At 41.0% G+C, this 24,491-nt stretch overlaps 1 protein-coding gene across 2 annotated transcripts in view; it reads right to left on the bottom strand.

Annotated features, from left to right (window-relative positions):
- Positions 1-24,491, bottom strand: part of LOC128692800 (prestin-like) — a 268,729-nt gene that overhangs the window by 106,275 nt on the left and 137,963 nt on the right. For both annotated transcript variants that reach the window (XM_070090068.1, XM_070090069.1), the window contains exons 5-6: positions 15,521-15,705; positions 3,052-3,216 (exon numbers count right to left, since the gene is read on the bottom strand). In XM_070090068.1, the coding sequence (XP_069946169.1) occupies positions 3,052-3,216; positions 15,521-15,705 (350 nt within the window). The remainder of the gene's footprint in view (positions 1-3,051; positions 3,217-15,520; positions 15,706-24,491) is intronic.

Genomic DNA, 24,491 nt, shown 5'->3' with positions numbered 1-24,491 from the left:
TTGGCCTGTACATCGCAGAGTCACTTGTTTGTACAGAACTGCTTAATGCCTCAAATGATGTAGTGGAAGTTTTAGCAGTAAAGATCGAGAACCAAAACCTAGTCATTGTGGTAGTCTACAACCCAAAGTATTTCTTTTCTTATGCAAAATCAAAGTCGAGAACAACATCCAGTATTGGGCCCCTACTTAAACAAGATGGGTCCTACACAGATGACAGCAAGGAAATGAGTGAGCTACCAAGTCCCAATATGACTCAGTTTTTAGCAAGCCGCTAACCAGACTGAGAGTCGAAGATCAAAATGAATTTTTTATGAGAGAGCCACAGAATTTGGTTAGCACAAGCCTATCTGATGTTATCCTGACGCCAAATGACATCGAACAGGCGATAAATGACATGCCCATGCACTCTGCCCCAGGGCCAGACTCATGGAACTCCGTGTTCATCAAGAACTGCATGATGCCCCTATCACGAGCTTTTATCATCCTATGGAGAGGGAGCATGGACACGGGCGTCGTCCCACAGTTACTAAAAACAACAGACATAGCCCCACTCCACAAAGGGGGCAGTAAAGCAATAGCAAAGAACTACAGACCGATAACACTAACATCCCATATCATAAAAATCTTTGAAAGGGTCCTAAAAAGCAAGATTGCCACCCATCTAAATACCCATCAATTATACAACCCAGGGCAACATGGGTTTAGAGCAGGTCGCTCCTGTTTGTCTCAACTACTGGATCACTACGGCAAGGTCCTAGATGCACTAGAAGACAAAAAGAATGCAGATGTAATATATACAGACTTTGTAAAAGCCTTCGACAAGTGTGACCATGGCGTAATAGCGCACAAAATGCGTGCTAAAGGAATAACAGGAAAAGTTGGTAGATGGATCTATAATTTCCTCACAAATGGAACACAAAGAGTAGTAGTCAACAGAGTAAAGTCCGAGGCGGCTACGGTGAAAAGCTCTGTTCCACAAGGCACAGTACTCGCTCCCATCTTGTTTCTCATCCTCATATCTGACATAGACAAGGATGTCAGCCACAGCACCGTGTCTTCCTTTGCAGATGACACCCGAATCTGCATCACAGTGTCTTACATTGCAGACACTGCAAGGCTCCAGGCGGACATCAACCAAATCTTTCAGTGGGCTGCAGAAAACAATATGAAGTTCAACGATGAGAAATTTCCATTACTCCGATATGGTAAACATCGCATCTGCTAGAAAAATGACAGGATGGATAATGAGAACCTTCAAAAATAGGGATGCCAAGCCCATGATGACACTCTTCAGGTCGCTTGTTCTATCTAGGCTGGAATATTGCTGCACACTAACAGCACCTTTCAAGGCAGGTGAAATTGCTGACCTAGAAAATGTACAGAGAACCTTCACGGCGCGCATAACGGAGATAAAACACCTCAGTTACTGGGAGCACTTGAAGTTCCTGAACCTGTACTCCCTGGAACGCAGGCGGGAGAGATACATGATTATATACACCTGGAAAATCCTAGAGAGACTAGTACCGAACTTGCACACGAAAATCACTCACAATGAAAGGAAAAGACTCGGCAGACGATGCAACATCCCCCAATGAAAAGCAGGGGTATCACTAGCACGTTAAAGGACAATGCAGTAAGTGTCAGGGGCCTAAGACTGTTCAACTGCCTCCCAGCATACATAAGGGATCTCCCTTATGTATGCTGGGTTAGACCCCTGGCTGTCTTCAAGCAAGCACTGGACAAGCACCTGAAGTCGGTACCTGACCAGCCGGGCTGTGGCTCGTACGTTGGATTGCCTGCAGCTAGCAGTAACAGCCTGGTTGATCAGGCTCATATCCACCAGGAGGCCTGGACACAGAAGGGGCCGCGGGGGCGTTGACCCCCGGAACTCTCTCCAGGTAAACTCCAGGTAAACTCCAGGAGAATTAAGAAATTATGGGAACTTGGAAAAACGCATCGACGGTGACACAAGCTACCGTTAGTATGTGTCCAGAACACTTAGCTGAAAACTGTGTTGACACACGCTACCGTTAGTATGTGTCCAGAACACTTAGCTGAAAACTGTGTTGACACACACTACCGTTAGTATGTGTCCAGAACACTTAGCTGAAAACTGTGTTGACACACGCTACCGTTAGTATGTGTCCAGAACACTTAGCTGAAAACTGTGTTGACACACGCTACCGTTAGTATGTGTCCAGAACACTTAGCTGAAAACTGTGTTGACACACGCTACCGTTAGTATGTGTCCAGAACACTTAGCTGAAAACTGTGTTGACACACGCTACCGTTAGTATGTGTCCAGAACACTTAGCTGAAAACTGTGTTGACACACGCTACCGTTAGTATGTGTCCAGAACACTTAGCTGAAAACTGTGTTGACACACGCTACCGTTAGCATGTGTCCAGAACACTTAGCTGAAAACTGTGTTGACACACGCTACCGTTAGCATGTGTCCAGAACACTTAGCTGAAAACTGTGTTGACACACGCTACCGTTAGTATGTGTCCAGAAAAATTAGCTGAAAACTGTTGAGACGAGGTGAAATAAGCTTGATCACAACGCTATACTGAGACAGCTGATACAAATTACAAGAACTCTTACTAAACAGTTAGGTTCGTTTACTAATAAGAAAGTGTTGGACATATATATTTTAGCATTATATCAATAACTAAATTTAATCTACATATCTGTTCTTATTTTATACATAACGAAACATTAATATAAGAAGTTCAGGTAAACTTTTTAAGTTTCCTTCCAAATAATATAATAATATAATAATAATAATTGTTATAAATATTTTTATAAACATTTAATTTCTTGTATTTACTGTTAAAATAATTATAACTGGTTATTTATCTTTCATAACACACTGAGTTAAACTGCATTCATTGATTTTATTTTAGAATTTATATATAGAATTTAATTATAAAAATCTGAGTTACCTTAATGATACCTACACATGGACCATCACTCTGACTCTAGGAAAGAAGTTATTCAGTATTAATGAACGAATAGAACGTAATATATCGGAAATATAGACAACTTACATATATGATTTTGAGTGGTCCGTCGAACGAGCGAGTATGTATACCCAAAAGAAAAGGAATCTGGGAAGCTAGAACGTGGACTGAAGCTCCCGTAGTGAACCCCGATACCATCATGTCTGAGAGATACACACACAGACTTCCCATCTGCATTATACCCAGCAGTATCTGAAAGATATTGTTTATTAATAATTTTATGTGTTTATGTACAGAATGTTTTATTAATAATTATTAAGCATTCAGTCTCCAATAAATTGAAAGGCGATATATTAAAAATTTATTTATAATAATTTATCGGCACAAGGATATGTTTGTATCTTACCAGCACTGTGTACTGTGACTGCTGACACACTGTGTACTGTGACTTCTGAGACACTCTGTACTGTGACCGCTGACACACTCTGTACTGTGACTTATGACACACTCTGTACTGTAACTTGTGACACACTCTGTACTGTGACTTCTGACACACTCTGTACTGTGACTACTGACACACGCTGTACTGTGACTGCTGACACACTCTGTGCTGTGAGTTCTGACACACACACACACTCCGTAATGTGACTGCTGACACACACACTGTTACAGTGACTGTTGACACACACACTGTACTGTGACTGTTGATACACACACTGTACTGTGACCGTTGGCACACACTGTTACTGTGACTGTTGACACACACACTGTACTGTGACTGTTGACACACACACACTGTACTGTGACTGTTGACACACACACACACACTATACTGTGACCGTTGACACACACACACACTGTTACTGTGACTGCTGACACACTGTACTGTGACTGTTGACACACACACTATACTGTAACTGGTGACACACACATACTGTACTGTGACTGGTGATACACATACACTGTACTGTGACTGCTGACACACACACATATACACTGTACTGTGACTGTTGACACACACACTGTACTGTGACTGTTGACACACACACTGTACTGTGACTGTTGACCCACTGTAATGCGACTGCTGACACACACTGTACAGTGACTTGTGACACACATGCACTCTACTGTGACTGTTGACACACACACTATACTGTGACTGGTGACACACACACACTGTACCGTGACTGGTGACACACATACACTGTACTGTGACTGTTGACAAACAGGCTGTACTGTGACTGCTGACACACACATACACTGTACTGTGACTGTTGTCACTCACACTGTACTGTGACTGTTGATACACACACTGTTCTGTGACTGGTGACACACACACTGTACTGTGACTGCTGACACACGCAATGTACAGTGACTGGTGACACACACACACACTGTACTGTGACTGCTGACACACACACACATGCACTGTACTGTGACTGTTGACACACACATTGCACAGTGACTGGTGACACACATACACTGTACTGTGACTGTTGTCACCCACACTGTACTGTGACTGTTGACACACGCTGTACTGTGACTGCTGACACACACATATACACTGTACTGAGACTGTTGACACACACTGTACTGTGACTGATAACAAACACTGTACTGTAGGGAGCATTGAAATTTTGGTCAAAGCTGCACTCTTCAGGCATTGTTCCTTATATACATCTTAGATACAGTGCCAAATATGAAGTTGATTGGTTGATGTTTAGCCAACAGCATTTGCGATTGAAATTTTGGAATATATCTGTGTTACTGAGTAGCGAAGCGCAGTGTTATATGTACTGTATCTATGTAATCTGCAGTATTTATAAACATTAACTAACTTTCTCAGTGATTATGGTGGAGCTGCCATTGCTGCCGCCACCTTAATGGACTATGGCATTATCACCATGGACGACAAAAGTCAAGTTTTTGAACCACAGAAGTTACGAGATGCCAGACATAAATACCGAATGGAGAGGCAAGAAAATGAGCTAACAAACTTGGAAAATACCACATCACTGTATTTTGATGGTAAGAAGACTTCCCACTCGTGTAATGACAAAGAATGAGAAGACCAAGAAATGGAATCCAAAGATAACAGTGAAAGATCATTGTCATCATGGTGAAGCCCGGCACTGAATATTTCACTCATGTGACTCCCAAGTCAGGCCATGGAAAGGAGATTGCCAAGACTATCTATAAATTTCTGGTGGAAAAGAACTAACTCGGGAGCCTGTTGTATGTGTTGGTTGTGACAGAACCAGCTATCGGAGCTAACTATGGAGCCATTCATCATCTTGAAATGTTGCTTGGTTCATTATTTCATCTGTCAGCTTCATGGAAATGAGCTGCCATTCCGGGCTGTTTTTTTTATCACTATGACGGTAAGCCAAGTGGTCCTGAGCATTGGAGACGTCCCATTGGCAAGCAAATCAAGGATCCTCTGTCTGACCTGCCAGTTGTAGCTTTCCAGCCAGTAGTTTCACTGATTTCCCTGCACTGAATAACAAGGTGGCAGAGGATCTGTCCTGGGACCAGAAATACTTGCATAGGATTTGGAAAGGAGTGATCACAGGTGTGGTTGATGATGACTTGAACCAGGTCCACCGTGTGTGTCAAGGTGGAATACTTTATGGAGTAGAATCCTTAGGCTGTATGTGACAACATCAAAACCCAGTCAGGAGCTGAAAAGAGTCGTCATTATAATTTTAAACCCCTCAGGGAAGGTTCCTTGATGTTGGTGAGGGGCTCTTTATTTAGGGAATTGGATCTGTGCTCCAGTTCTCCGAATTAAGCCTGAATGCCTTCCACATTCCCCCTCCCCCCAGGCGCTGTATAATCCTACGGGTTTAGCGCTTCCCCTTGATAATAATAATAATAATAATAATATAATTTTAAAGTTCAGTGCTACAATGTGGTTCCACATCAAGCTGCACAGTTATGTCACACACAGTCCAAAGAACGTCTTCCAGTCACTTCAATTTATGAGACATCTGAATAGTGAAGAAAAGAAGATAGTAAAGAAGACTGTCCAAAGAAATCCGTACTTTGCTCGCACAGATCAACTGCTTCTTGGTATGTGCGCTGATGAAGACATGACTGTGAGAGACAAAGCTGTCTCAATGATAAGAAAAATTAGAGAAGAGAATCAGCAGACAGAAGAAAGCTCTGAGAGCTCTGATGAGGATAACAGGGAAGGCACTACAATGGATCAGGGAATACTTGTCAGGAAGACAGCAGCGAGTCGTGGTACGTGGCGAGGCGTCAGAGTGGGCACCTGTGACCAGCGGGGTCCCACAGGGGTCAGTCCTAGGACCAGTGCTGTTTCTGGTATTTGTGAACTACATGACAGAAGGAACAGACTCGGAAGTGTCCCTGTTTGCAGATGATGTGAAGTTGATGAGAAGAATTCATTCGATCGAAGACCAGGCAGAACTACAAAGGGATCTGGACAGGCTGCAGACCTGGTCCAGCAATTGGCTCCTGGAGTTCAACCCCACCAAGTGCAAAGTCATCAAGATTGGGGAAGGGCAAAGAAGACTGCAGACAGAATACAGTCTAGGGGGCCAGAGACTACGAACCTCACTCACGGAAAAAGATCTTGGGGTGAGTATAACACCAGGCACATCTCCTGAAGCGCACATCAACCAAATAACTGCTGCAGCATATTGGCACCTAGCAAACCTCAGAACAGCATTCCGACATCTTAATAAGGAATCGTTCAGGATTCTGTACACCGTGTATATTAGGCCCATATTGGAGTATGCGGCACCAGTTTGGAACCCACACCTAGCCAAACACGTAAAGAAACTAGGGAAAGTGCAAAGGTTTGCAACAAGACTAGTCCCAGAGCTAAGAGGTATGTCCTACGAGGAGAGGTTAAGGGAAATCAACCTGAGGACACTGGAGGACAGGAGAGATAGGGGGACATGATAACGATATGCAAAATACTGAGAGGAATTGACAAGGTGGACAAAGACAGGATGTTCCAGAGATGGGAACATAAGAACATAAGAAAGGAGGAACACTGCAGGAGGCCTGTTGGCCCATACTAGGCAGGTCCTTTACAATTCATCCCACTAACAAAACATTTGCCCAACCCAATTTTCAATGCCACCCAAGAAATAAGCCCTAATGTGAAAGTCCCACTCAAATCCAACCCCTCCCACTCATGTACTTATCCAACCTAAATTTGAAACTACCCAAAGTCCCAGCCTCAACAACCCAACTAGGTAGACTGTTCCACTCATCTACTACCCTATTTCCAAACCAATACTTTCCTATGTCCTTTCTAAATCTAAACTTATCTAATTTAAATCCATTACTGCGGGTTCTCTCTTGGAGAGGCATCCTCAAGACCTTATTAATATCCCCTTTATTAATACCTATCTTCCACTTATACACTTCGATCAGGTCTCCCCTCATTCTTCGCCTAACAAGTGAATGTAACTTAAGAGTCTTCAATCTTTCTTCATAAGGAAGATTTCTAATGCTATGTATTAATTTAGTCATCCTTCGCTGAATGTTTTCTAACGAATTTATGTCCATTTTGTAATATGGAGGCCAGAACTGAGCTGCATAATCTAGGTGAGGCCTTACTAATGATGTATAAAGCTGTAGTATGACCTCTGGATTTCTGTTGCTTACACTTCTTGATATAAATCCCAGTAATCTATTTGCCTTATTACGTTCGCTTAGGCATAGCTGTCTTGGTTTAAGGTTGCTGCTCACCATAACCCCCAAGTCCTTTTCGCAATCTGTATGGCTAAGTTCTACATCATTTAACTTATAAGTACTAGGGTTATGGGCACTCCCAAGCTTCAGAACCTTGCATTTATCTACATTGAACTGCATCTGCCACTTTTCTGACCAAGAATAGAGTTTGTTTAAATCCTCCTGAAGTTCCATAACATCTACGTTTGAATCAATTATCCTACCTATCTTTGTGTCATTGGCGAATTTGCTCATATCACTAGTAATTCCCTCATCAAGATCATTGATATATATTATAAACAACAACGGGCCCAAGACTGATCCCTGTGGAACGCCACTTGTTACAGATCCCCACTCGGATTTGACCCCATTTACGGACACTCTGCTTCCTGTCAGTGAGCCATGACTCGATCCACGAGAGCACTTTTCCCCCAATGCCATGAGCTGCCACTTTCTTTAACAGTCTATGGTGCGGAACTCTATCAAAAGCCTTACTAAAATCTAAGTAAATAATATCAATTTCGTGGTCAACAGCCTCAAAAGCTTTACTGAAGAAAGTTAATAAATTAGTTAGACAAGACCGGCCTCTTGTGAATCCATGCTGAGTATCATTAATCAAGCTATGCTTATCGAGATGGCTTCTTATAATCTCAGCTATAATTGACTCTAGTAATTTGCCTACAATTGAGGTCAGGCTTATTGGGCTGTAATTTGACGGTAACGACTTGTCCCCTGTTTTAAAAATAGGAATTACATTAGCCATCTTCCACATATCAGACACTACACCTGTTTGAAGAGATAAATTAAAAATATTAGTTAATGGTTCACAGAGTTCCATTTTGCATTCCTTAAGAACCCTTGAAAAACCCTCATAAGGACCCGGCGACTTATTTTGCTTCAGTCTGTCTATCTACTTCACAACCATTTCACTAGTGACTGTGATGTTACATAATTTATCTTCTTCTAGCCAACTATAAAAATTAATTACTGGAATATTGTTAGTGTCTTCCTGTGTAAAAACTGAGAGAAAATAATTATTAAAAATCGAGCACATTTCATTCTCTTTGTCAGTAAGGTGCCCAGAGTTATTTTTAAGGGGACCTATCTTATCTCTAACTTTTGTTCTATAGACCTGGAAAAAACTTTTTGGGTTAGTTTTAGAATCCCTAGCACCTTTAATTTCATAGTCCCTTTTAGCTTTTCTTATCCCCTTTTTAATGTCCCTCTTAATGTCAATATACTGATTCATAAGATGACCCTCACCTCTTTTGATACGCCTATAAATTCCTTTCTTATGCCCTAGTAGATATTTGAGCCTATTATTCATCCATTTTGGGTCATTTCTATTTGATCTAATTTCTTTATATGGGATAAACGTTCTTTGAGCAGCATGTATTGTGTTCAGAAAACTGTCATATTGATAGCTCACTTCGTTACCCCAGTCAACAGATGATAAGTGTTCTCTAAGCCCATCGTAATCTGCTAAGCGAAAATCTGGGACTGTTACTGAGTTATCGCTACTATCGTACTTCCGTTCAATGCTAAATGTAATTGATTTGTGGTCGCTAGCACCCTGTTCCTCTGAAATTTCTAAATTATTAACAAGGGATTCATTGTTTGCCATAACTAAGTCAAGCAGGTTATTTCCCCTTGTAGGTTCTGTCACAAACTGCTTCAAAAAACAATCCTGAACTACTTCTAAGAAGTCGTATGATTCTAAATTCCCAGTCAAGAAATTCCAATCAATATGACTAAAGTTAAAGTCTCCTAGAATTACTACATTATCGTGCCTTGTGGCCTTAACAATTTCCTCCCTTAGTAGTCTCCCTTGGTCCCTATCTAAGTTTGGGGGACGGTATATCACTCCTAAAATCAGTTTTTCATGCCCCTCTGAAAATTCTATCCAAACAGACTCTGTATGTGTTACTTCAGACTTAATACCCGTTTTTATGCAACAGTTCAAGCAATCTCGGACATACAATGCCACCCCACCCCCCTTCCCGATACTTCTATCTACTTGGAACAATTTAAAACCCTGAATATGACATTCTGCAGGCATGTCCCGACTTTTTGAATTAAACCACGTCTCAGTTAAGGCAAATACATCAATGTTACCTGCACTAGCAACTAATCTCAACTCGTCCATCTTATTCCTAGCACTACGGCAATTAGCATAATAAACATTGAAAGACTCTCCTTTCTCTTTACCCTTCCTGCTCATTTCTGTTTTTCTACTAAACCTATTACTGTCCTTATCACCCAATGTCCTTGGCTTTTCAATATCTACCTCGTTCTGCTTATTACTAGTTCCCCTAGAACTCGTAATATTACTACACTGGGACTTCACTGTTTTCCTGCCAAAACCCATACCACTAACTATTCCTAGTTTAAAGTCCTAACTGCTCCCTCCACTGCAGTTGCCAGTGCTACCACCCCAGACCTAGATAAGTGAACCCCATCCCTGGCATACATGTCACTTCTGCCATAGAAGAGGTCCCAGTTGTCTATGAATGTTACCGCATTTTCCTTACAGTATTTGTCCAGCCAGCAATTGACACCAATTGCCCTGGACAACCATTCATTTCCAACTCCTCTCCTTGGCAAAACACCACATATGACAGGGTTCCCACCCTTACTCCTAATTATTTCTGTTGCTGACCTATACCTGCTAATCAGGTCTTCACTCCTACGTCTGCCAACATCGTTGCCTCCAGCACTGAGACAGATAATAGGATTGCTCCCATTACCTTTCATGATGTCATCCAGACGGCTAACAATATCCTCCATCCCAGCCCCCGGAAAGCAAACTCTCTGTCTCCTACTCCTGTCCTTCAAGCAGAACGCCCTATCCATATACCTAACTTGGCTATCCCCAACAACAACAATATTCTTACCTTCCTTGGTGTCGTTCGTCGTGATGTTCCCAGTAGTCGACTCACATTCGTCGTGTAGCACTGAGAATGTATTAGATGTTTCCACAACAGTTTCCACGGCAGTCTCTTTCTTCTTCATCGTTTCTACCTTTCCATTCTTCTTCTTGATCGTCAACTTCGTTCCCTGCTGTCCAGCCACTGACCAGTTTCCCTTCTTGACCTGAGGACTCAAAACAGGAGGACTACTACGAATCTTCTTGTTTTCCTCGATCAGTCGCCGAATCTCCACCTTCGCCAACCTCAGTTCTTCCTTAAGCTGTTGGTAAAGTTGCTCGATGGAGGGCATCTTGCTTCAATTCGTAGAGAGCGCGCAAACAGGTCTTCACAGAGCTAGTACACGTCAACACTAACTAAGCAACAAGGGGACACAGTTGGAAGTTGAAGACACAGATGAATCACAGGGATGTTAGGAAGTATTTCTCCAGCCACAGAGTAGTCAGGAAGTGGAACAGTTTGGGAAGCGATGTAGTGGAGGCAGGATCCACACATAGCTTTAAGCAGAGGTATGATAAAGCTCACGGTTCAGGGAGAGTGACCTAGTAGCGACCAGTAAAGAGGCGGGGCCAGGAGCTTGGAATCGACCCCTGCAACCTCAACTAGGTGAGTGCACACACACACACACACACACTGTACTGTGACTGTTGACACACACACACACACACACACACACACACACACACACACACACACACACACACACACACACACAAACACACTCACACATACACACACACACACTGTACTATGACTGTTGACACACATACACTGTACTGTGATTGTTGACACACACACACTGTACTGTGATTGTTGACACACACACTGTACTGTGTCTTCTGACACACACTGTACTGTGACTGTTGACACACACACTGTGCTGTGACTGTTGACACACTGTATTGTGACTTTTAATACACACACACACACACACCCAGTACTGAGACTGTTGACGTACGCACGCACGCGCCCTGTATTGTTCATCACAGCATTATACCAGAAATGGTTCCTGGAATACTCTGGCTCAGCAGGTACATGCCAGGGAACTAATGAGGCTTTGTGAGAAGTTTGCACTGAACCAAGAGATAACTGATTCCACTAAAACTGAAAATACACTGGATTTGTTGTAAGAGGAACTAATCAGAGACATAACAATCAAAGAAACTTTATGCTCTGAGCTCAACATTATCGAAGTACAAACGAGCGTGCATCCTGGGGTAGGAAACTCCAGCAAATGTTCAGCAAATTTAGCTTCAACAGCCACTAAACTGATTGGGAATGCTGAAAATGGTATGAAATACTGTAAAATTGAGTTCTTTATTATTGAAACGTTTCGCCTACCGTATTTGAGACTCCATTCTCTTGTTCCAGCCTCTTGTCTTTTCAGACCACTGTCGCTAAACACAGAGCGGAAAAAAAACGCAACTAAGGCATTTGAAACTCCTTTTTGAGGTGAAATGGTTCCCCGGGGGTATAAGGGAGAACCTTACGACGGAGAACCTCACGATGGAGAAACTTATTCAAGACGGAAAACCTCATGATGGAGAACTTAACGACGGAGAACCTCACGATGGAGAACGTCACGATGGAGAACCTCACTAGGGAGAACCTCAAGACGGAGAACCTCACAATGGAGAACCTCACGATGGAGAACCTCATGAGGGAGAAGCTCAAGACGGAGAAGCTCAAGACGGAGAACCTCACGATGGAGAACCTCACGAGGGAGAACCTCAAGACGGAGAACCTCACAATGGAGAACTTCACGATGGAGAACCTCACTAGGGAGAACCTCAAGACGGAGAACCTCACAACGGAGAACCTCACGATGGAGAACCTCACTAGGGAGAACCTCAAGACGGAGAACTTCGTCTCTTTCGTAGTAAACAGGACGGTAGGTTTCTCGCATACCTTTATTAATCTCTCTCTTATTCTCTCTTTATCGCATTTATTATTTATTTATTTGTCTGTTCCATTCTATTCGTCCTCATGCCAATATACAGTCTTTCTCCCCCACCACTACCCCTTTCTGCCCCACCACTGCCCCTTTCTTCCCCACCACTACCCGTTTCTGCTCCACCACTGCCCCTTTCTCCCTCCCCACTGCCCCTTTCTCCCTCACCACTACCCCTTGCTGCCCCACCACTGTCTCTTTCTCCCCCATCACTTCCCCTTTCTGCCCGACGACTACTGTGGGGGAAATAGATAAGAGTGGAAGGATGAATGAGTAGTGGTGGTGATAGTATTGGTTGACTGCTTGTTCAGCAAGAGGTGTGTATCGTTACCCCTCCCACTACCCCTCCCCCTCCCCCCTCCCCCTCCCTCTCCCCTCCCCTCCCCCTCCCCCTCCCCCCTCCCTGAATCCCTGAATCCCTTCACTAAATATTACCCTGCTCACACTCCAACAGATCATCAGGTCCCAATTACCATTCGTCTCTATTCACTCCTATCGAACACGCTCATGCACGCCTGCTGGAAGTCCAAGCCCCTCGCCCACAAAACCTCCCGTACCCCTTCCTTCCAACCTTTTCGAGGACGACCCCTACCCCGCCTTCCTTCCCCTACAGATTTATACGCTTTCCATGTCATTCTACTTTGATCCATTTTCTCTAAATAACCAAACCACCTCAACAACCCTCTGACTAATACTTTTATTAACTCCACACCTTCTCCTAATTTCCACACTCCGAATTTTCTGCATAATATTTACACCACACATTGCCCTTAGACAGGACATCTCCACTGCCTCCAACCGCCTCCTCGCTGCTGCATTCACAACCCAAGCTTCACACCCATACAAGAGTGTTGGTACTACTATATTTTCATACATTCCCTTCTTTTCCTCCATAGATAACTTTTTTGTCTCCACATATACCTCAACGCACCGCTCACCTTTTATCCCTCATCAATTCTGTGATTAACCTCATCCTTCATAAATCCATCCGCCGACACGTCAACTCTCCAAGTATCTGAAAACATTCACTTCTTCCATACTCCTCCTTCACCAATTTAATATCCAATTTTTCTTTATCTAAATCATTTGACACCCTCATCACCTTACTCTTTTCTATGTTCACTTTCAACTTTCTACCTTCACACACACTCCCAAACTCATCCACTAACCTTTGCAATTTTTCTTTAGAATCTCCCATAAGCACAGTATCATCAGCAAAAAGCAACTGTGCCAATTCCCATTTTGTATTTAATTCCCCATAATTTAATCCCACCCCTCTCCTGAACACCCTAGCATTTACTTCTTTTACAACCCCATCAATAAATATATTAAACAACCGTGGTGACATTAAACATCCCTGTCTAAGACCTACTTTTACATATACTTACAACATCTGCCACATTGCTCCCCTATCCACTCTATCATATGCCTTTTCTAAATCCATAAATGCAATGAAAACTTCCCTACCTTTATCTAAATACTGTTCACATATATGCTTCAATGTAAACACCTGATCTACACATCCCCTACCCACTCTAAAACCTCCTTGCTCATCCGCAATCCTACATTCTGTCTTACCTCTAATTCTTTCAATTATAACCCTACCGTACACTTTTCCTGGTATACTCAGTAAACTTATTCCTCTATAATTTTTACAATCTCTTTTGTCCCCCTTCCCTTTAAATAAAGGGACTATACATGCTCTCTGCCAATCCCTAGGTACCTTCCCCTCTTTCATACATTTATTAAACAAAAATACCAACCACTCCAACACTATATCCCCCCTGCTTTTAACATTTCTATCATGATTCCGTCAGTTCCAGCTGCTTTACCCCGTTTCATTCTACGTAATGCCTCACGCACCTCCCCCACACTCACAACCTGTTCTTCTTCACTCAGTGCATGAAATTACCGCTTCCCTTTCTTCGTCGACATTTAAAAGTTCCTCAAAATATTCTCGCCATCTACCCAAAACCTCCATCTCCCCGTCTACTAACTCCCCTACTCTGTTTTTAACTGACAAATCCATTCATTCTCTACGCTTTCTTAACTTGTTTAACTCCAAATTTTTTTCTTGTTTTCATTAAAATTCCTTGACAGTGCCTCTCCCACTTTATCATCTGGTCTCCTTTTGCACTCTCTCACCACTCTCTTCAACCTCTCATAAGCTAAATTTTTCTCTTTACTCACACCCTTTACTTCATTATTCCACCAATTACTCCTCTTTCCTCCTGCACCCACCCTCCTATAACCACAAACTTCTGCCCCATATATATATATATATATATATATATATATATATATATATATATATATATATATATATATATATATATATATATATATATATATATATATATATATATATATATATATATATATATATATATATATATATATATATATATATATATATATATATATATATATATACATATACATATATATATATATGTCGTGCCGAATAGGCAGAACTTGCGAGCTTGGCTTAAATAGCAACGTTCATCTTGCCATATAGGACAAGTGAAAATTTGTGTATGCAATAATATCGCCAAAATCATTCTGAACCTAACGAAAAAAATGTAATTGATTGTGTTTGTTTAGTACTAAATTATTGTAAACGTATTTAAAATATATTTAGTTGGGTTAGGTTAAAATAAAATTATCTTGCTATAATAAGGTTAGGTAAGTTTTCTAAGATTCTTTTGGTGCAAAATTAAAAATTTTTACATTAACATTAATGAAAAAAATATATCTTTAAACGTATAAGAGAAAATTTTAGAAAGGACTTAATTTTAATGAGTTCTTGCTAATTGACCAGTTTTACATATTCGGCACGACATATATATATATATATATATATATATATATATATATATATATATATATATATATATATATATATATATATATATATATATATATATATATATATATACATACATAATATATTTTATATATATCATACCTGAGCAAATCCATTCGTTAGTGCCACGATTGCTGCCACTTGGACTGGAGTATATGTTTGCTTGTCATCGATGGTAAGGAAACTGTCGGTAATGTTATCATCATAAGGTGCTTCTGGATCTTCAGGCATTACAGCTAGTTGCTTTACGATTTTCCCTGTCATTAGGCACATAATCGCAAACGAACCTGTGAATTATATTTGCATGATTATTTATTTGAATATAAAATATCACTGAATACACACACACACACACACACACACACACACACACACACACACACACACACACACACACACACACACACACATATATATATATATATATATATATATATATATATATATATATATATATATATATATATATATATATATATATATATATATATATATATATATATATATATATATATATATATATGTCGTGCCGAATAGGCAGAACTTGCGATCTTGGCTTAAATAGCAACGCTCATCTTGCCATATAAGACAAGCGAAGATTTGTGTATACAATAATTTCGCCAATATCATTCTGAACTTAAAGAAAAAAATATAGATCACTGTGTTTGTTTAGTATTAAATTATTGTAAACAAATCTAAAATATATTTAGTTGGGTTAGGCTAAAATAAATTGCGCTTATTATAATAAGGTTAGGTAAGTTTTCTAAGTTCCTTTTGGCGCAAAATTATAAATTTTTACATCAACATTAATGAAAAAATTATATCTTTGAACGTATAAGAGAAAAATTTAGAAAGGATTTAATTTTAAATGAGTTCTTGCTGATTGACCAGTTTTACATATTCGGCACGACATATATATATATATATATATATATATATATATATATATATATATATATATATATATATATATATATATATATATATGTATGTATATATATATATATGTATATGTCGTGCCGAATAGGCAAAACTTGCGATTTTGGCTTAAATAGCAACGATCATCTTGCCATATAGGACAAGCGAAAATTTGTGTATGCAATAATTTCTCCAAAATCATTCTGAACCTAACGAAAAAAAATATATTTGATTGTGTTTGTTTAGTACTAAATTATTGTTAACGTATTTAAAATATATTTAGTTGGGTAAGGCTAAAATAAATTGATCTTGTTACAATAAGGCTAGGTAAGTTTTCTAAAATTCTTTTGGTGCAAAATGAAAATTTTTAACATTAACATTAATGAAAAAAATATATCTTTAAACGTATAAGAGAAATTTTCAGAAAAGACTTAATTTTAAATGAGTTCTTGCTAATTGACCAGTTTCACATATTCGGCGCGACATATATATATATATATATATATATATATATATATATATATATATATATATATATATATATATATATATATGTAATATTATGGGTTAATTGGTGATTCTTGGTAGCAGAGAGTAATAATAAGGCTTCGGAGGCTTCTTACTTTATTTGCCGTATCTGAGTACACAGGCAATGTGTTAAGTGCCCATGGCCCGGGAGGGCCATGCCCAGCGAGGAAGGGGGATGTAGGCCTTGTTGACTGAGTGAAGGCCGCTGAGTGAGTGAGAGAGAGGCAGGTCTGGACATACTGAAGTGGCAGCACAAGCATGGCACAAAATATGAACTCAGCTGGCAGGCAGTATAGGCTGTCTATGCAGACAGTACAGACTGTCTACATTTGCTCGGCCACGCACCACCATGGTCGCTCCTGACCATGACTGGCTGTAAAAAAAACTCGGGCTCTCTCTCGCCGGAACAGGGCACACAACACAAAATAAAAACATATATATATATAAATACATGGGTATGGAAAAAAAACTTCTTACAGGGAGGGAAGAAAAAAAACGGGTGGGGTGTGCTAAACATCGTGGTCTAAGGCAGTGAGCGTCAAGGGGCATCACTGCATGCCTTCCTGCATCTGGACAGATACTACAACACAGAAAACATCACTGCAGGTGAGCTGTGAAGTAACAGGATATGGTTTCCTCTGGAACGGTGAAGCAGTCATCGTAGGAGTCACTGCAGGTTTCACTCAACCTGGGGCACAACCTACTGGTGCCCTCGAGTGAGGCGTCGTTAATATTCAGCAACTGGGCAGGACTTCTTCTGACAAGCGACTCAGGAGGACATTTCTCAACTGGTACTGTCGCTGGGGCTGTCACTGCCGGCGAGCGTGGAGTGAGTCGTGGCAGAGACATCTTGGCAAAACTTCTGGGAGTAGTAACATCATACACCGTACTGCAATGAGCGGACTAGCAGTCAAAGTGACATCATCTTTGTGCAGGCTGCTCACTGAAGCTATGACAGGAGGCAGACAATCGCCTGCCAACAGGGGCTAACTGCTGCTTGACGAGTGTCATTCTCTTGACAGTTGGAGTTACAGCAGAGGTTAGTCTAAGCGTCCCCAGACTCGTCTACATTTTATAGCACTCTGACGGTCTGGAGGTGAAGTGAAACAAATTTCGATGGGAATCGTAGCAGGTACGATTCTGCAGGGCATCATGAGCAGCGAACAATAAGAGCTTTCTGTACAAGAGGCTCAGATGCTCAGGGCTGACTAATATCAGCTGTCAAACGTGCTGGTCACACTGGGTGACAAGTAAGACGAGGTGCTACACAGTAGTCTGGGCTCAAGACCACACAAGACACACGGAAAACTGCACACACCCGCACTGCACATGTGGTACTACATGGCTTATACTAGCAAATGACACTTTTCTGTGTAAAAATCGACACTAAGCTATGCACGAACATGTGAGAACACTGACTGAGAGGACTTAATTAACACACGACATATATTTTCTTTCAGTCTTCTCGACAAAACAACATATTGCTCACTGTGAAACTAACACTGTCGATCAGGTGTGACGTCGTGAGGTGATGTCATGGGGTGGCATCGCGTGGTGACGTCAGAAGACGTCGCCAGGTGACGTCAGCAGACGTCGCCAGGTGACGTCAGCAGACGTCGCGAGGTGACGTCAGCAGATGTCGCGAGGTGACGTCCTGGAGTGACGTCATGTGGGATGTCATAGGGTGACATCTCGAGGTGACGTCAGGGATACATCGTGACGTCGTGAAGTCGGGCAGCACCGTGGGTGACGTCTTGAGGTGATATCAGTGGAGTCATGCGGCAGCAGACCACAGCATGTGGCTTGGGACATCTGGCTTGGTAACCCACGTGGCTTGTAGATCCACATGGCATCGTCCACACCCCACGTGGCTTGCACCACTTGGCTTCGTGATCTATGTGGCTTGCTGATAAACATGGCTTGGTGATCCATGTGGCTTTGTGATCCACGTGGCTTCGAGTGGCCTTGGGTACTCGGATATACAGCTCTGGCAATGAATTCACACGGAAAACAGCAGAAAACTCAGCAGAGGAAGTGATTGCAGGGTGGTGTAGTGTGATTGTAGGCGAAGTAAGGTGTGAGTAAGGGGAGGAACCTGGCCACTTCCTCTCCCACATACCCACTTGGAGAAACACCCACACTGGATGCCGAAAGCACCACAAACTCTCCTCTGACTTACTGAAATAGCCGTGCTGAGCTGAAAACACGTGACTTGAAAAACAGAGTGGGGGTGCTGTGGCGTGGAGTCCCAGGGACGCCACTCATATATATATATATATATATATATATATATATATATATATATATATATATATATATATATATATATATATATATATATATATAATGTAGTGCCGAATAGGCAGAACTTGCGATCTTGGCTTAAATAGCAACGCTCATCTTGCCATATAGGACAAGTGAAAATTTGTGTATGCAATAATTTCGCCAAAATCATTCTGAACCTAACGGAAAAAAATATATTTGATTGTGTTTGTTTAGTATTAAATTACTGTAAACGTATTTAAAATATATTTTGTTGCTTTAGGCTAAAATAAATTGCTCTTGTTATAATAAGGTTAGGTAAGTTTTCTAAGATTCTTTTGGAGCAAAATTAAAAATTTTTACATTAACATAAATGAAAAAAAATGTCTTTAAACGTATAAGAGAAAATTTCAGAAAGGACTTTATTTTAAATGAGTTCTTGCTAATTGACCAGTTTTACATATTCGGCACGACATATATATATATATATATATATATATATATATATATATATATATATATATATATATATATATATATATATATATATATATATATATATATATATATATATATATATATATATATATATATATACATATATATATATATATATATATATATATATATATATATATATATATATATATATATATATATATATATATATATATATATATATATATATATATATATATATATATATATATATATATATTGTAGACAGCATGTACTGTCTGCAGTTGTCTATGCTGTCTGCCAGAGGAGTTTATATTTCGTGTCAGGCTTGTGCTGCCACCTATAGGCCTATGCCACTTCAGTATGCCCAGACCTGCTTCCCTCTCACTCACTCAGTGGCCTTCACTCTGTCAACAAGGTCTACTCCTCTCTCCCTCGCTGGGCATGGCCCTCCCAGGCCATGGGCACTTAACACACTGCCTGTATACCCAGATACCGCAAATAAAGTAAGAAGCCTTCTTATTACTACCCGCTACCAAGAACCACCAATTATATATATATATATATATATATATATATATATATATATATATATATATATATATATATATATATATATATATATGTATATATATATATATATATATATATATATATATATATATATATATATATATATATATATATATATATATATATATATATATATATATATGTCGTGCCGAATAAGCAGAATTTGCGATCTTGGCTTAAATAGCAACGCTCATCATGCCATATAAGACAAGTGAAAATTTGTGTATGCAATAATATCGCTAAAATCATTCTGAACCTAACGAAAAAAATATATTTGATTGTGTTTGTTTAATATTAAATTACTGTAAACAAATCTAAAATATATTTAGTTAGGTTAGGCTAAAATAAATTGTTCTTGTTATAATAAGGTTAGGTAAGTTTTCCAAGTTCCTTTTGGTGCAAAATTATAAATTTTTACATCAACATTAATGAAAAAAATATATCTTTAAACGTATAAAAGAAAATTTCAGAAAGGACTTAATTTTAAATGAGTTCTTGCTATTTGACCAGTTTTACATATTCGGCACGACATATATATATATATATATATATATATGTCGTGCCGAATAGGCAGAACTTGCGATCTTGGCTTAAATAGCAACGCTCATCTTGCCATATAGGACAAGTGAAAATTTGTATATGCAATAATTTCGCCAAAATCATTCTGAACCTAACGAAAAAAATATATTTCACTGTGTTTGTTTAGTAATAAATTATTGTAAACAAATCTGAAATGTATTTAGTTAGGTTAGGCTAAAATAAATTGTTCTCGTTATAATAAGGTTAGTTAAGTTTTCTAAGATTCTTTTGGAGCAAAATTAAAATTTTTTACATTAACATTAATGAAAAAAATATATCTTTAAACGTATAAGATAAAATTTTAGAAAGGACTTAATTTTAAATGAGTTCTTGCTAATTGACCAGTTTTACATATTCGGCACTACATATATATATATATATATATATATATATATATATATATATACATATATATATATATATATATATATATATATATATATATATATATATATATATATATATATATATATATATGTATATATATATATATAATATATATATATATATATATATATATATATATATATATATATATATATATATATATAGATATATATATATATTTGTATGTATATTCTAGGTAGTAGGTTGGTAGACAGCAACAACCCAGGGAGGTACTACCGTCCTGCCACGTGAGTGTAATACGAAAGCCTGTAATTGTTTTATATTATGGTAGGATTGCTGGTGTCTTTTGTCTGTCTCATAAACATGCAAGATTTCAGGTATGTCTTGCTACTTCTACTGGGTTTTCTTCTATTTTCTTTCTAGTTCTTGTTATTGTTTATTTCCTCTTATCTCCATGGAGAAGTGGAACAGAATTCTTCCTCCGTAAGCTATGCGTGTTGTAAGAGGCGGCTAAAATGCCGGGAGCAAGGGGCTAGTAACCCCCTCTCTCGTATAAATTACTAAATTTAAAAAGAGAAACTTTTGTTTTTCTTTTTGGGCCACCCTGCCTCGGTGGGATACGGCCGGTGTGGTGAAAGAAGATATATATATATTTATATATATATATATATATATATATATATATATATATATATATATATATATATATATATATATATATATATATATATATATATATATATATACATATATATATATATATATATATATATATATATATATATATATATATATATATATATATATATATGTATATATATATGTGTGTGTGTGTGTGTGTGTGTGTGTGTGGCTTTAAATTGGAAAAATTCAGATTCAGGAAGGACATAGGAAAGCACTGGTTTGGTGACAGAGTTGGGGATGAGTGCAACAAACTCCCGAGTACCGTCATAGAAGCTAAGACGTTGTGCAGCTTTACAAAAAGGTTGGATAAATACTTGAGTGGGTGTGGGTGGGTGTAAGTTGGACCTGACTAGCTTGTGCTACTAGGTCGGATGCCGTGCTCCTCCTTTAAGTGACGTTACTGAACTGACTAGGTCAAGGCAACGGCTTAAGCCGGTTGGAGAATTTGACATGCTTCGCATAGGCCAGTAGGCCTGTTGCAGTGTTCCTTCTTTCTTATGTTCCTATATGCTTCATTGTATGAAATTAGTTAACCTATCTTCTGCCCTTCCTAAAACCCCTTTCTATCTCTATAATCCTACAAAATTGCTCTCTGTAAATCCCTACATATCTTTCTACCCTTCATGTATATATTGAATAATGCACCAATCACTCCAGAACGGTATCCCCAGCTGCTGTTGCCATTCCTGTCCTGATACCATCTATTCCAGCTTTACTTTCTTTCATTCTACCCATAGCCTCACGCACCTTCCCCCGTTCATTCTACCCACAGCCTCACGCACCTTCCCCCGTTCATTCTACCCACAGCCTCACGCACCTTCCCCCGTTCATTCTACCCACAGCCTCACGCACCTTACCCCGTTCATTCTACCCACAGCCTCACGCACCTTCCCCCGTTCATTCTACCCACAGCCTCACGCACCTTCCCCCGTTCATTCTACCCACAGCCTCACGCACCTTCCCCCGTTCATTCTACCCACAGCCTCACGCACCTTCCCCCGTTCATTCTACCCACAGCCTCGCGCACCTTTCCCCGTTCATTCTACCCACAGCCTCACGCACCTTCCCCCGTTCATTCTACCCACAGCCTCACGCACCTTCCCCCGTTCATTCTACCCACAGCCTCACGCACCTTCCCCCGTTCATTCTACCCACAGCCTCACGCACTTTCCCCCGTTCATTCTACCCACAGCCTCACGCACCTTCCCCCGTTCATTCTACCCACAGCCTCACGCACCTTCCCCCGTTCATTCTACCCACAGCCTCACGCACCTTCCCCCGTTCATTCTACCCACAGCCTCACGCACCTTTCCCCGTTCATTCTACCCACAGCCTCACGCACTTTCCCCCGTTCATTCTACCCACAGCCTCACGCACCTTCCCCCGTTCATTCTACCCACAGCCTCACGCACCTTCCCCCGTTCATTCTACCCACAGCCTCACGCACCTTCCCCCGATCATTCTACCCACAGCCTCACGCACCTTCCCCCGATCATTCTACCCACAGCCTCACGCACCTTCCCCCGATCATTCTACCCACAGCCTCACGCACCTTCCCCCGATCATTCTACCCACAGCCTCACGCACCTTCCCCCGATCATTCTACCCACAGCCTCACGCACCTTCCCCCGTTCACTCTACCCACAGCCTCAAGCACCTTCCCCCGTTCATTCTACCCACAGCCTCACGCACCTTCCCCCGTTCATTCTACCCACAGCCTCACGCACCTTCCCCCGTTCATTCTACCCACAGCCTCACGCACCTTCCCCCGTTCATTCTACCCACAGCCTCACGCACCTTCCCCCGTTCATTCTACCCACAGCCTCACGCACCTTCCCCCGTTCATTCTACCCACAGCCTCACGCACCTTCCCCCGTTCATTCTACCCACAGCCTCACGCACCTTCCCCCGTTCATTCTACCCACAGCCTCACGCACCTTCCCCCGTTCATTCTACCCACAGCCTCACGCACCTTCCCCCGTTCATTCTACCCACAGCCTCACGCACCTTCCCCCGTTCATTCTACCCACAGCCTCACGCACCTTCCCCCGTTCATTCTACCCACAGCCTCACGCACCTTCCCCCGTTCATTCTACCCACAGCCTCACGCACCTTCCCCCGTTCATTCTACCCACAGCCTCACGCACCTTCCCCCGTTCATTCTACCCACAGCCTCACGCACCTTCCCCCGTTCATTCTACCCACAGCCTCGCGCACCTTCCCCCGTTCATTCTACCCACAGCCTCACGCACCTTCCCCCGTTCATTCTACCCACAGCCTCGCGCACCTTCCCCCGTTCATTCTACCCACAGCCTCACGCACCTTCCCCCGTTCATTCTACCCACAGCCTCACGCACCTTCCCCCGTTCATTCTACCCACAGCCTCGCGCACCTTCCCCCGTTCATTCTACCCACAGCCTCGCGCACCTTCCCCCGTTCATTCTACCCACAGCCTCACGCACCTTCCCCCGCTCATTCTACCCACAGCCTCACGCACCTTCCCCCGTTCATTCTACCCACAGCCTCACGCACCTTCCCCCGTTCATTCTACCCACAGCCTCGCGCACCTTCCCCCGTTCATTCTACCCACAGCCTCGCGCACCTTCCCCCGTTCATTCTACCCACAGCCTCGCGCACCTTCCCCCGTTCATTCTACCCACAGCCTCGCGCACCTTCCCCCGTTCATTCTACCCACAGCCTCGCGCACCTTCCCCCGTTCATT

This window comes from Cherax quadricarinatus, chromosome 30 (genome assembly GCF_038502225.1).
Source record: "Cherax quadricarinatus isolate ZL_2023a chromosome 30, ASM3850222v1, whole genome shotgun sequence".
NCBI classification, from domain to species: Eukaryota; Metazoa; Arthropoda; class Malacostraca; order Decapoda; family Parastacidae; genus Cherax; species Cherax quadricarinatus.
This window is presented reverse-complemented; position numbering and strand designations above follow the sequence as displayed.